This window comes from Pagrus major, chromosome 6 (assembly GCF_040436345.1).
Source record: "Pagrus major chromosome 6, Pma_NU_1.0".
In the NCBI taxonomy this organism is placed as follows: domain Eukaryota; kingdom Metazoa; phylum Chordata; class Actinopteri; order Spariformes; family Sparidae; genus Pagrus; species Pagrus major.
Window position 1 is genome coordinate 22,281,753 of NC_133220.1, and position 14,077 is coordinate 22,295,829.

Below are 14,077 nucleotides of genomic sequence, written 5' to 3' on the forward strand. Positions count from 1 at the left end.
ACAAACGCTGGTAAACTATCTAGAAACAAAACGTGACAGCCTGGAAGTGGTTTGTAAGAAGTGTACACCTGGGTTTATTTGATAATAACGACACAGTCTGAATATTTCGGGGAGTGAAGTCTTTATTTGAGTCCAACATGAGTTCGTCGATGCCGCAGAAGCGTTACTACAGACAACGAGCCCATTCAAACCCGATGGCTTACCACACGTTTGATTAGTGAGTGATGATGTCCATGTGTCCGAGTTTAATGCGCTGCAGTACTCTTTCTGCCACTGCCTGCTAATGTAAAGACTGTCAACCCCAGCTGTGCATGTAGAAACGAAGAGAAGTTGACAAGAAATCAAGTAGCTGCTAACTTAAACATAAGTTTTGTTTCAGTGGCAGGGAGTTGAGATATTTGAGATTACTGCTTCCTGTTAAAAAGACATTGTACCATCTCATTGTCCCTGTTATTCTCTATTATCCACACCAAACACTGTCAGCTTGGTTTTATGTTTCCTCCTATACATACAAAACCTCCTGTTTCCTCCTCAGCCCTGTGTGTCCAGAGGAAATGGACTGGTCTGAGCTGTATCCAGATTACTTCCCTGGCAACCCCTCTGAGAAAGAGAGCCCTGGAGTTGAGTTCGCAGACATTGGATGTGGATATGGGGGACTTTTAGGTATATATGTTGTTGATCTGACCACCTACAGATCTCACAGGTCATAGTTGTGCACTTGATTTACCTCCTGTCTCTGTTTGTGTCTTTACCTTCACTCACAGTGGAGTTATCACCACTTTTCCCAGACAAACTCATCCTAGGCCTAGAGATCCGAGTGAAAGTCTCTGATTATGTTCGGGATCGTATCCAGTCACTGCGGGTGTCTGAACCAGGGAACTACCAGAACATCGCCTGCCTTCGCAGCAATGCGATGAAGTATCTCCCAAACTTCTTCGCTAAAGGACAGGTAGGTTTATATGTATGTGTGTGTGTTTGCTGCTGTGTGATGGCAGAACAGATGGGACTGCTTCGGGGGCCGGGATGCTAAATTCACTCACTAATGCTCCTTTTTTTTTTTGTTCTCCTGAAAATATCGTTAGCTACTTCTCTATTCTGCATGAAATGACCCAGTTCAGAAGCATTATTTTCAGCCCACCTGTGTATGAATACAGTTTAAATTAAGACATAATGTAAGTTTGATTTTGATATTTGTTTCCCGTAGCCTTCTGTTTGCATTGGTATCAGCACTCATAAGTACTGGGCAATATGGGCCAAAAATCGCAAGTGGGCAAAATGTTCATTTGCAAGTCAAGGCCACAATTGTGATCAAAATAAAATGCACTATGATTCACCTCACACAAACAAGATTTGATTTCATTAATGGCACAGACATATTTGTGCGTACCATGTGTAACATATGGGCCTATGTTGCACTATACAGCCCTGAACTATATCTCATTTGAAAATATATCGATATGCCTTAAAAAGTTGATATATATACTCAGCCTTAGAACTCATTGAATATTTAGTTCTTTGTCTTTTTTTACTTACTTTTAGATTTCAAACACTAAAAGTCACAAACGGTGCTTTATGTGAGAAAACACCTCAAAATCAGCCACAGATACCTTAGCAGAACTCGTGTTTTTCACTGAATTTAGGAATTGTGGAAATTTTGTGTATTTAAAAAATGGAATTGGACATTTTCGTTACATTTGTTTGTAAATTTGTTCAAACAATGTTTTTCGACCGACCTTTGTCCACCAGTGTCTCCATTACCATTCCATTTTCCATTCCCTTTGAATCTCCTCAATTAACTAAAGACACATGGGTGTTTTACATACAGTTTAATAGAGGCACATTAATCAGTGTTGATCAACACCTTCTAACCAATCAGAATCAAGGAGTGTCAGTGGCCGTGGTATAAACACTAATACAGACCACCACACTGTTTACACATTGGTAGGACTGTGAAAATGACTTCAGTGTATGTGTATCGAATGATGAAGTTGCATATATCATTACTGAGTTGTGTGAGATATGCGTTGTAAATCTATATAGTGCTCAAAACTTCATACATTTGTCAAAAAAAGCAATTGTGTTTGCTTTAAATATGAACCATACAAGATGTATACTGGTTCATGAAGGCAACTGTGGAACAGACTGTAGGTCAGCGGTGCCCAAGCATTTTCCTGAAAGGTCCAAAGGTGGGACTTAATGATGAGCCACCAGCCAAAAGTAAACACCATATTGTACTGTTATGATGCAAAACAGTGGTAGGATCCAAAGTTCCCTTAATTTACTGAGTTCCTCCCTGATGTGTCGCTCTGCTCACCATTCTCAGATTATGAGAAATTAAAAATTATGCATCCTACATATTTAAAGGGTAACTGCACCAATTTTCTCATTAAAGTGTGTTTACGGGTCTTGCGGAGTAGTATAATGCATTTTGTGGCTCCAGAGGAAGCTGCATGTAATCTGATGAATTGATAGAGAGGGGGGTTATAATTTGAGGGAGAAGTTTAATTTCAAGATGCCAGCAGGTAACATGATAATAAAAAGTAAGTGCAAGATGATTTTCAAAAGGTACAGGGATAAGGGAGGGCTTTAAAAATCACTAGGTGTTTTCAGAGATGTATGCATGCGTTTGTGTGTATAAAATATAAATATGTGATAACTTATAATTAGTTATAGAAATTTGGTCTATACGCGTGAATGTATGTTTGTGTGTTCAGCACATATATGTATATATGTATATGTATATATGTATGTATATATATATATATATATATGTATATATATATATATATATATATATATATGTGTATATATATATATATATACATACATATACATATGTACATATACATATGTATATACATATACATACATATACATATGTATGTATATATATATATATATATATATATATATATATATATGTGTGTATGTAGATATATTTATATTTAATATGCTATATATTAATTATAAATATAGTATATTGAATTTGTAACGTGCTTTTCCTTTTATTCTGCTTATTTGGTGAAAATTTTAAATTTTTTATTTTCTACACGTCCAAAATACATTTTCATTCAATCATTCATGCAGAACCAGAGAGATCACCTTTTTTATTCCATGTATTCTTCTTCTTTAAAACCTGGTGCCTACATTACCCACAGGGCAGTTCATCCACTGAGTGACCTCACTGGAGGCAATTTATCACATTAAATGCAGCTTCCTCTGGAGCCACAAAAGGCTTTATACTACTTCTTTCACGTATGTATTAGTACTCCCCAAGACCTGTAGACACACATTTTGATGTGTAAAATTAGTGTAGTTACCCTTTAAAGAGCCTTTAGACCTCACAAGCATTAACAGTGATTAATATTATAATTTTATTTTGTTTTTTGTATAAATGTTTGAATAGCTGTTGGTCTGTGTTATTGTGGAGTTTTGTGAATCATGTTTTACATGTTGCATTTTACTATGTTGTGATTTTGTATGGCTGCTACGTCAACCGGGTCTCTCTTGTAAAAGAGGTCTTGATCTCAGTTGAACTTATAAAATAAGGTGAAATAATTAAAATAAATAAAAAAACATCTGCCGGGCCAAAGCAAACGTATGCCTGCTCCCTTTACTTACTTAATATATGTAAAAATAAACATATGTGACATTAATTGGAACTAAATTGGAGCTCACACACAAAAGGCCTGCAGTTCTATAATAGCTCATCCGACTTGACCTTTAATAACTGTAAATTAAAGCTGACAGTCTGTCCTGGCACTGCCAAGGTAATAAGAGTACATAGGCCAGACGTTTCTGACTTAAAATAATTACTTTCCTCAGGGTTAACATATGGGCTGAATCAATTTATACGGATTGCTCAATAAATCCTGGATTTCAAAACAATGGGGTAATTAACAGACACGCAAGGCATCGCATCAGCTGAGTATAGAGCAGTGCAAGACGCCATTTATCCGTTCCAATTAGCTCCGGTAATCTGTGACTTGTTGAAACTCGCAATAGATTACACAGTGGACTTAGTGTACCAGGGTTAATTTGGGTACTCCGGATAAAAATCTTCACCTCAAATGCCCCAAGTGAGTATATACGGAGAAATGAACACAGGAGTGTAATTGCTGTAACACTGACACATTTCAGGTTTCAGGTCATTTTAAATAATATGACTATTATTTCTACAGCCTGAGTTTAGGCTTCTAGCCAAGTTTGACTTGTTTTGGGGTTTTTTGCATTAAAGCTGCTTTATTTTTGCAACAATATTACTACCATTTTAAAACTTATTCACAAACTGCATCTCTTGACTTGTATTCAGTTAGGAGAGATGAAGATTTCCCCCGCTGCAGCTTGCTTTAGCAGTGGTTGTCTTCCTCACTCATGACTGTCGTCGCCACCACCCCAGTTTTCAAAGAAGTAAACGACCACCCAGACTAGTTTCTTAGAGTCTAGTCCCAAGCCTTGTCACATGCATGATGTGTTTCAAGTTGTTGAAGCAGCATATTCCAAAGACCTGAAATACCTCTCTTTTTTTTCCCTCTTCTTAGTATGTTTTGTAACCCAAAAGTGATTCAGTGTGTTATGGTTTTTCCGTCTTCCATCAGCACTGAAGTGGCCCCTGAGGCGGGAGCAGTCCCCAGTGATTATCCCCACGTCTCTCTGTCTATACCTGACATTATTTATTTTTAACTAATAAAAAGTTACTGGAATGGTTTTTAATTTATCAGCCAGACTAATGTCAATGGAGCCTTCACTTGTGCACTTGTCAAAGACCGAGACACGGAAAGAAAAAGAATCACGGAGGGGAATTCCAGTTTTGCAATCTGCGCTGCTTAAAAACAGTCGACAAAATAAAATGGGGGGCCACATTTAAGTGATGACATTCACACATTTTAGAAGCACAGTGTCAAAGTAGATACGAACAGAACGTTTACCAAGTAATGACTGAAGTCTAAAAACTGTTTTCAAAACATTCTGTTCTGACCATTTTGTCTTTCAGCTCAGTAAGATGTTCTTCCTCTTCCCTGACCCTCACTTTAAGAAGACCAAGCACAAATGGAGGATCATTAGTCCGACATTGTTGGCAGAGTATGCCTACACACTGAGAGTTGGGGTATGTACATAAGACTTGCTCGTCGATCAACATATGTCTAATTGGCAATTATTTTGATGATTTTAAGTCATTTATTAAGCAAAAATTCACTTTCAGCTTGTTAAATATGGGAATACTGATCTTTATTAAATGTACATCCTTTGGGTTTCAGTGTGTTTGTTGGTCAAAACAAGGAAACTGAAGATTTTACCTCAAGCTCTGAGGAAGTTTCTGATGTTTCTTAGTCTGAAGTTTATAAATAATAGATTTATTGATGATGAAATTAGTTGTAAGTTACATCAAAGGGTGCACATCAAACTATTCTTTGCAGTACTTTGTGTTATGTTTGTTCTGTGAATCATTTTTTAAAATTGAAAACAGTTACAAAATTAAGTTCAAACTTTTGAATGGTTCCTTCAGCCAAAATACAGGTAAAAAATATTTTCCCTTTAAGGTATATCTCCCTTAAAAGATAAAGCATTATGTCATATTTTTCTTATTGTCTACTAGCACTTAGTTCCACTGGTCACAAATAAATAATTTAATTGGTAAAATGATTTCTTAGAAAGTGGGCACTTTTAAGAAAACAGTACTCAAACAGCACTAAATGAGGATTCTAGTTTGTGGACTAATACACATTCAGAGTTTTAATGGGATTTATTGACAATAAAAAATTAATTTCATCACCAGTTTTATGCAGTTACTGTAGTTTTGGTTGTGTTGTCAGAGATTTTTAAATATCTGCAGCTGAGACTTTTGTGACCATTAACACAAAGAAGGAGATTTGAATTACATTCATAAACTTAATGGCTAAAAAAAAACAAAAAAACTAATGGTTGCACAACAAATTGGCACTCTCCTTCTCATTTTATCAGTTGATTACATTGTGCAGAAATCCATGAATTCACTGAAATAAAATTGAGCAACTGGAGTGGCCTGCAGCTGGTTGCCTTCTGCACACACCCTGCTCCTGCCTGTCAGAGCAGCAGCGGGACGCTTGAACGAGGCGTGAGTGCTGATGGAGGTTTTTGGGAACAATGGGGGGCTTGTGTCTAAATTTGGCTTTATCGTTTTTTCCTCTGGTGTGTGCATTGATGCATTTGTGCATGCGTGTGTGCCTGTGTGTGTGTGTGTGTGTGTGTGTGTGTGTGTGTGTGTGCGTGTGTGCGTGTGTACGTGCATGTGTGTGTGTGTAAGCTCTACAAGGGCCTTCAGCATTGGCACATAGCCATGACTGTGCTGGTGGGCAGGGAGGCTGTCAAGAAACTGCACATTCATAGAGGCAGTTTCACACCAAAATTAACTCAAGTCTGTTTTTTTATTAGAGAATATATTTTGAATCAGACCACACCTGAAAGAGTAACAGGTGTGATTAACTGCAGAAAACAGGCACTCTTCTTGCCTTCTCTGACGTAAAACTCATATTTGCTGACATGCACTGGTGTGGAAATCTGTGCCATAGCTAAATTTTCTACGAAATCCTCGTTCTAGAAATGTTATCTATCCAGCCTCCAAAGTAAACTACAGTGCTGTAGGTGATTAACCTCTGTGTTGTCTGTAGGTTATTTTTATCTTTTTAGAAAGGAGCGGTGCTCTCCACAGGTGATGAAACCACCTAACTCTTTATTTTGTGATCAATACTTGGATCGGTGATAACCCCCCAGTGAAGCTTTGTTAACTTACCTTTCCTAGAACTGTGTTATTAACCTCCCTTTGTTTGTCAGGGTTTGGTGTATACCATGACAGATGTGGAGGAGGTGCACGTCTGGATGGTGAAGCACTTCAGCGAACATCCACTGTTTACACGTGTCTCTGAGGAAGAACTGGTACGTGGTCGTGCAGCTTTTCATCCCCATGTTTGCAGGTCGTGACGACATTTTCACTAATTTATTGCTAAATATGATTTTTTACCTGGACGTTACTTTAAACAAACATTATAATTAGCTCTATTATGGCTAGTGGCAGTTTCATATTTACTGTATAGACACGAGAGTCATAAACTTTTCACCTAACTCCTTGCAAGAAAACAAATAGGGGAATTTCCCAAAATGATGTACTTTGCCTTTTAAAAGTCATTCATAAATACATGAATAGTTTGAATAATCGCTGTCACAAATAAACATTTGTGTGAGTTTATTAATGCAGTGTTCAATCTTTCTTTGACAGGTTGGTGATGTCATTATAAGTCGATTGGGCACCTGCACAGAAGAAGGAAAGAAAGTCCAGAGAAATGGAGGGAAGAATTTCCTCGCAGTTTTCCGGAGGATCGAGGATTTAAACTAAGACCAAACAGTTTGGACATTCAAAAAACTGAAAAAATTGTCTCATGCAGTCATCTGTTTGTGGAGGATAATGCCGCTCTGTGGAGCTGGAGGCTGTGGCTCAGTCCCCCGGCAGATGAACAGTTCTTCTTGTTACAAACATTGACATCATTACTTGATCAAGGATTTGAGTTTTACACATAATTTATGTATTTGATCCATCAGCTTACAAAAGACAGCACAAGGGAATGAAATCATAACAGGATCTCTATTCTGACTTGACTCATGAAGTGTTGTGCATTGCTTTTTTTAAATGAATTTTTTAATCATCTTCATATTATTTTTATTTTTTTTTCTGCAAAAGCTCCAAAGTGCTGCTTTTGGATTTCCTGTAAAGCTGTAAATTCTTATAGTAAAACAAAAAGTCAGTGTTGGGTTTGGTTCATTGTGGATTATATGTTGTGTTTTGTGTCGCAGCTATTTTGGGTACATGTCCTTTAACTTTATTTCAAGAGGAGTTTAGGTTGTACTGATTGCAGCCATCTTTTCTAATCCTGCTTCACGAGGCAGGGCCTCAGTGTTTGCTATTCATCTGAAACTCATTTCTATCCAATGATATAACTTTGTTGGCTCTATGGTGGTTTTTCACTGTATTGGCGACTGAATCTGTGATGGATTAGACTGAGAAGTTTTCCAGTGATCTATGTCGGGCTTGTTTGCTATGTGTCATTGTCTGGTTTAAAAATAATCCTGCAAGCTGCAACACGTCCTCCGAGAAGTTAATGCAGCACAGAGTGTTCAGAGCGATGGCTGTGATAAAATCTCTATACTTATTCAGTCAACATATGGAACTAGTTTAATACCTATACATTTGAGGACATTTTTAAATTGCAAGTAGTTATTGCTAATATAATTTATTTTACTCCGTTAAAACCACAATTTTACCACAACTTAAGATGCTCTTACATGTTATGTCATATGATAAATAATAAATAAGACCCGTTATATTTTCATCTACCCGACATATCTGCTGAGCATCTCTGTGAGTCCAAATCAAAGGAGTCTGTAACAGAAACTGTGGTTTTCATGCTCATTTCATGATTTAAGCTGTTTATTACAGGTTGGTAGTTATATCTGTCAGGAGTTTGGACTCTTGCTGCTGCAGGGGGTGGTGATTAAAAACAGGACGGCACATGCCTCAGTGATAGAAGCCCAGACACTGGAAAACTTTACATGATTGCAGAGAGACATTGAAGCTCTCACGAGGTAAAAGTCCCATTAATAAGCGGAAATATTTAACCTCTTTATACTTATTCATCTTCTGCTGCACACTGATATGAATAAAGGGATTGTTTCCAGTATTAAATAAAAACTGATCTTGAAACCTCTTCTGTAAATATGCAGCAGGCTGACAGTATGTACAAAATGTGCATATTTACCATGTGCTTGTGGGCTAAAGTCCACCTGTGACCAGGTGATGAACATGTAAAATCCATGTCCACTCTCATACAGCAGTATTTGCTCAGACCCATGACACTTTCTGCTCCAAGCTAAATGGCATCAGGTTATGATTTCAATAGTTTTTAATATTGAAGCAATCACTCTCTGGTTATAGTGCCCATGAAAAGCATATTCATGGATGTATTGGCAATGATTTATTCTTGACTAAAGAGAATTTCCTGTTGTTGTAGAGCACTACAAGCTGCCATGAGGGGAGAAGAGATTCCTGCACGGCATTAATCATAAAATGAAAAATGGTCTAACTGGAATAAAGGAAAAAGGCTTGTTTATTTGCTACGTGGCACATTATCAAGCTTTGTATGATGTATGTATTTGTATGATGTTATTTTTTTTCTGAGTGATTGTAATATTGTTTGCCCTCTAACCCCTTAAAGTTGCTCTTGACCTTGGAGATTGGAGTCAAATGGCAAATAATTCTCAACACAAGGTCGTCTTACTTGGATTTTCAGAAGCTTTTATCCACACCTCATTGCTGTCCATGACAGCTGAGCATCCCCATCTGCTGAGGAAGGCCATGTAATGTGACTGAAAGCATAAAAAAACTCAGTTAATTTAACCTTGTTCTGAGAATTATTTACCAAACTTCAAAGATTGAACCTTTCAGCTGAATTCTGTCTCATTTCCTCAATTCCACATGTGGTTTGATGAATACAGGAAGTATTCACAGATTTTTATGGTGTGAAATTGTTAACCATAAAATCTGTGATGTTGTTGAAGAGCCGCTGTTCTGTTATCATTCATTATTGCCATGTGGCAACAAAGCCATTTGTGTCAGCCAAAGTACATCATCTAACATTTTAGTACCATCAGGTCATCAAACAAGAGTTTAATTAAATGCACTGAGGGGGAATAAAAAAAGGGAAATCTAATCATTAGCACTTGGCAACACCAGTAAAGCGATGTGGATGCTGCCTTTGCTTCATACCCAAAGAATTTGTTGCATCTGGTCATCAGTTATTGAGGTCAACGGGTAATCCCCCTCTGATAGTGCTTACAGAGGCAGCTGTCCATGAGCTATAACACAGAATGTGCTAAAACTTTAGTAACTGATTTCATTGTCACCTTTCTCCTCTGTCGGGTTAATAGATGCAAATTATCTCTCAGTACACAGTTAAAGAAGTGTAGTTTGGCGTATTTAGAATTATTTGCTTTCTTGCCAAGAATGTGATGAGAAGATCGATCCAACTCTTGTTTGAATGGTTATTATGAAGCTACAGCCAGCAGCCAGTTAGCTTAGCTTAGCACAAAGACTGGAAACAGGAGGAAACAGCTAGCCAGCAAAATATGTCTACCAGCAGCATTATCATGGATCCCACTGCTTTTCCTGCAACACCCGCCCTACTCGGCCTCTGATTGGTTGCATTCGCTATGTTTGACTCAAACTGTTAACTCATAGTCATGAGTATTTGTGGCTCTGGTTGATGTTATGTCTGTTTTTCTCGCGGACACCCCCGTGTCTGATCTACCTCACTAGCCCAGAGACACTGCAGCTGTGACAGCCAAAGAGGTTGATGTGTTTACTTGGGACACTACGGCTCACAATTTGCTGCATCAACCACACTGCTGGCTGTTTGTTTTACAAACCAACTGCAAGAAAAACACAGACACAACCCATTAACACCAGACAACCTGAACATACACTTAGGAAATAGCATGCTAGCTAGCTAATTCTTGTCTCTTTTGAGGTCTGATTAAACAGTTAAGTCATCGTGGCCCACTGACCACCTTCTCTCCCTCTGGTTGTCCAGCGGACTGCTAGCGCCATGAAAATGTATGTCAGATTTATTCTGTATTTTCAACGGGGAGAAAGATGAACTTTGAACTTTCTGGCCTTCTACCTTTCAAAAAACGTGTTGGATGTATAGCAGGGAGTACCAGCACCATGAAGCCGTCGATGCTTTCATCATACGAAAACAATTGATGCAAGCAAATCAGAGGAGGAGTAGGGTGGGTCTTGCAAGAAAAGCAGTGGGATCCATAATAATACCTGCAGTTGTATGGTTGTACTATTTCTTGGCCAGGAGAACTTTCACACTTCCCAAAGTGCCAAAGTTACTAAAGTCTGGAAACAGGAAGTTACTGCTCTTGGCCAAGAAATAGTCAGGCACATAAGCACACCATAAAAACAGAACTTCTTTGTACACATTGTTTTTTATAGTGATTAAACAAATGAATTGAAATTTTACATGTCCCCCCTTTTTCTAGTCTTTGTGCTAAGCTAAGCTAACTGTCTGCTGACCATGGTGCTATATTTACAGTACTGATATGTCAGTGGTATCGATCTTCTCATGTAACTCTTGCCGAGAAAGTTAGTCTCACAAAAAGTTGAACCACTCCTTTAAACTGCTCCATCTTCCTCAGTCTTCACTCTCCCAGACCTTTTCAAAGCCCTTAATACTGTAAACCACCAGACTCCAATACAGGCCAACAAGGGGATCTCTGTATGTGTGCACTCATTGTTCCATGTCTAACTGAACTCATCATTTATCATGAAAAAGGTCTCTGATCTGATCTTCTTTATACATTCATAATCACATCAAAACATTCCTACTTCGTTACCAAGCCACTGGCACATAAACTCTGCCTCTCTTTCCTTCCTGATACTCAGGTTGAGGTGTGCAGCTCTGCGGCCTGGTTGACATCTCCAGCTGGATGACTGCCCGTTACCTCAGGCTCAGCCAAAACCATCTGAGCTGCTGCACTCCAACAGAAAATCCTTACTTGTTTCTTCCCACAGCGTTAACAATAATGTTGAGATTCTGCACAGCCACATCACAGCAAACCTGCCATCCTGCAGGCTAGCATCTAATCCTTCCTCACTTGGGACTCTCCACTCTGGACTAATGAGAAACCTCCACTGACCTGAGTTTCCAATCTAATCTTTTGTTCTCTTTGTCTCTGAACTGTGTCCAACCCCATACTGCATGACTGCCTGTGACTATTGGGAAGAAAATATCCCATTGTGGTTGAGCCTGTACTCCTGTCCTTCAGTAGTTTGGGTAATTCCTCCACCTAAACCCATCACCAGTACCTGCTGGCTCCCCTCAGACTGAAATGAAGTTTCAAGAGTCACAGCTCTTTCATTCTGTCTTGTATTGCAAACTCATCTCTCCAAAAAACCTCTCCTGTCCCTCTCTTCACCTCAAATCACTTGTTTACCTTTTCAAACCTCTCTCCTCTACCTATTATGTTTGACTCGGTATGAAAATCTACAATAAAGTAGTTCTTCTTTTCTTGTATTGGTCTGCACCTCTTTCATGCATGGGATGACAAAGACTGACCTTACATGTGGTATTTCATTGGTGACATGTCCATGGGCTTACCCAATTGCCAGAAAAAGGTTGGCAATGTACATCTGTGCAAACCACGGACATGTTGAAACTTCACATTTCTATATGTTGCACGTGGTCTTGTCGCCATAAAGACGGCTACAGGCTGTCCCGACGTCTCTTCAAAAATATTCAGTTTTGTTGCCACTAAAATGCTGAAAAACATCCTGACGTCTCGTGAATGCTTTGATTTATCTTATTTATTTTAGAAATATTGATATGATGTGTATGAACCCTATAACTTAACGTATTCGTGGTTTGCCGAAAAGTACAGTGGGAATTTTTTATTTAAAGCAGATATAATTAGTGCAAGGTTTACAAATGGACACCTGTACAGTCCTTGACAGACTTAACATGTTTTTTCTGAATTTCAATAGCATTTTCTAAACACAGATTGTAGTTTGAACGTAATCCCCTCCAGTAAAGTTTTAAGTTTTACACTTATAGACTCAACTTATATACTCAACTTACTCAACTTACTCTACTATACTTTAGATAGTGACTTGTATCTGATATGTTTTTTCAACAAAAAATTAAATTACCATTCAAAAACTTCTTAAATGTTCAGTGCGTAGGATTTAGTGGGATCTATTGGCAGAAATGGAATATGGGATTCATAATTGTGCTTTTATTAGTGAATGATCACCTGAAACAAAGAATTGTGTTTCAAGTGGGACCTCTTTCACGGAGCCGCCACAGAACAAACCAAACACCGGCTTCAAAGAGGGCTTTTCATGATTCAAGCAGCTACCATAGGGGAGGATGAGCTGAGGGGTGTTCAGTTGGTTGCAATATGGAACCACACTGCTAGATGCTGCTAAATCCTACACAATGGACCTTTAAATTTACATCTACTCCTTTTTCACCATTGAAAAATATCTTGAATAGATGCATATTTAAAAACCTTTAATTTCAGAAGTCCAAGAGAGGTTTCAGGTGTCATCACACATCACACATAAAGTTACGAGGATTGGTGTCCGAATTAAACTCAGCTTGTACGTACGTGTTAAACTGAGATTTCAGGTGATCAGAATCTTTCCCACTTCAGCAGCTGAATATGAAAAGACATTTTTGTGTCAAAGTCTGCACTTACATCATTCTGCAGAGCAAAGGTAAAACATCCAGTGTGGAATTTCAGGCTTTAAAACACATTTTTACCCATTTCTAATAAATCTTCTTTTTTTTATGCTAAGGGCCAAAGGCACAGCTGTTAAGCTTTTTCATATCTCAAGAATCATTTCGAAAGAATCAGTTTGCATTCAGTGACTTGGAGTCTGGACATCAAAACTAAAAAAAATCTCTATGAGAACAATATTGCTCCAGCCAGATGACCAAACCAACACTCTCGGAAAATAATTTAAACTATTTGAGTAAACTATCGGGTCGTAACAAAAAACACTGCTATCTTTATTGCGCGTCCATGTTTGCCCAACCACCACATGTAAGTGATAAATATTAGGAAATTTGATCTGTCCAAACCTTCCAAAGTAAGCAATTGCTGCTGATGGACGCCAGTAATCATTCTGAAGGGGAGAGCAGCTGCAGCTCTCTTCGGCTCTCTAACTGTTTACACCTGCTGCTCATAACATCATGACTGCTTCATTATTTAAGTCAGCTTGCATTGGATGACCAAAATAAGTGCCAAGGGGTCACAAGTCATGTCTAGACTGATGCATGCTGGCTATAGGTTAGGCTGAATCTGTCCTGTGAAAATAGAGATTTGCGCTTAGCACTTCTTCAACATCTCCACATGGATCCAACTTTGGTTCCTTCCCAAGGTTTCTTCCATGTTGTCTTTGCCATACTAACAGCATTTTGTTTGTCCATCCATTCCTTACAGGATGATATTTCTGCACAAGTAAATATCACACTTGTTCAAA

The 14,077-nt window shown here is 38.4% G+C and overlaps 1 protein-coding gene across 1 annotated transcript; it reads left to right on the plus strand.

Moving 5' to 3' along the window:
- On the plus strand, positions 1 to 8,364 carry mettl1 (methyltransferase 1, tRNA methylguanosine). The gene is made up of 6 exons (XM_073467470.1): positions 1 to 217; positions 536 to 663; positions 765 to 949; positions 4,994 to 5,107; positions 6,811 to 6,912; positions 7,253 to 8,364. The coding sequence occupies exons 1-6, from the start codon at positions 138 to 140 to the stop codon at positions 7,367 to 7,369; spliced, it is 726 nt and encodes a 241-aa protein (XP_073323571.1). The 5' UTR covers positions 1 to 137; the 3' UTR covers positions 7,370 to 8,364.
- The last annotated feature ends 5,713 nt before the right edge of the window (positions 8,365 to 14,077 follow it).

What these genes read in the sequence shown, in the direction of transcription:
- mettl1 (XM_073467470.1), top strand. Translation starts at nt 138, where the DNA reads ATGAGTTCGTCGATGCCGCAGAAGCGTTACTACAGACAACGAGCCCAT. An exon ending in CCTACACACTGAGAGTTGGG is followed by an intron (nt 5,108 to 6,810) that starts GTATGTACATAA and finishes TTTGTTTGTCAG; the next exon opens with GGTTTGGTGTATACCATGAC. An exon ending in GTGTCTCTGAGGAAGAACTG is followed by an intron (nt 6,913 to 7,252) that starts GTACGTGGTCGT and finishes TTTCTTTGACAG; the next exon opens with GTTGGTGATGTCATTATAAG.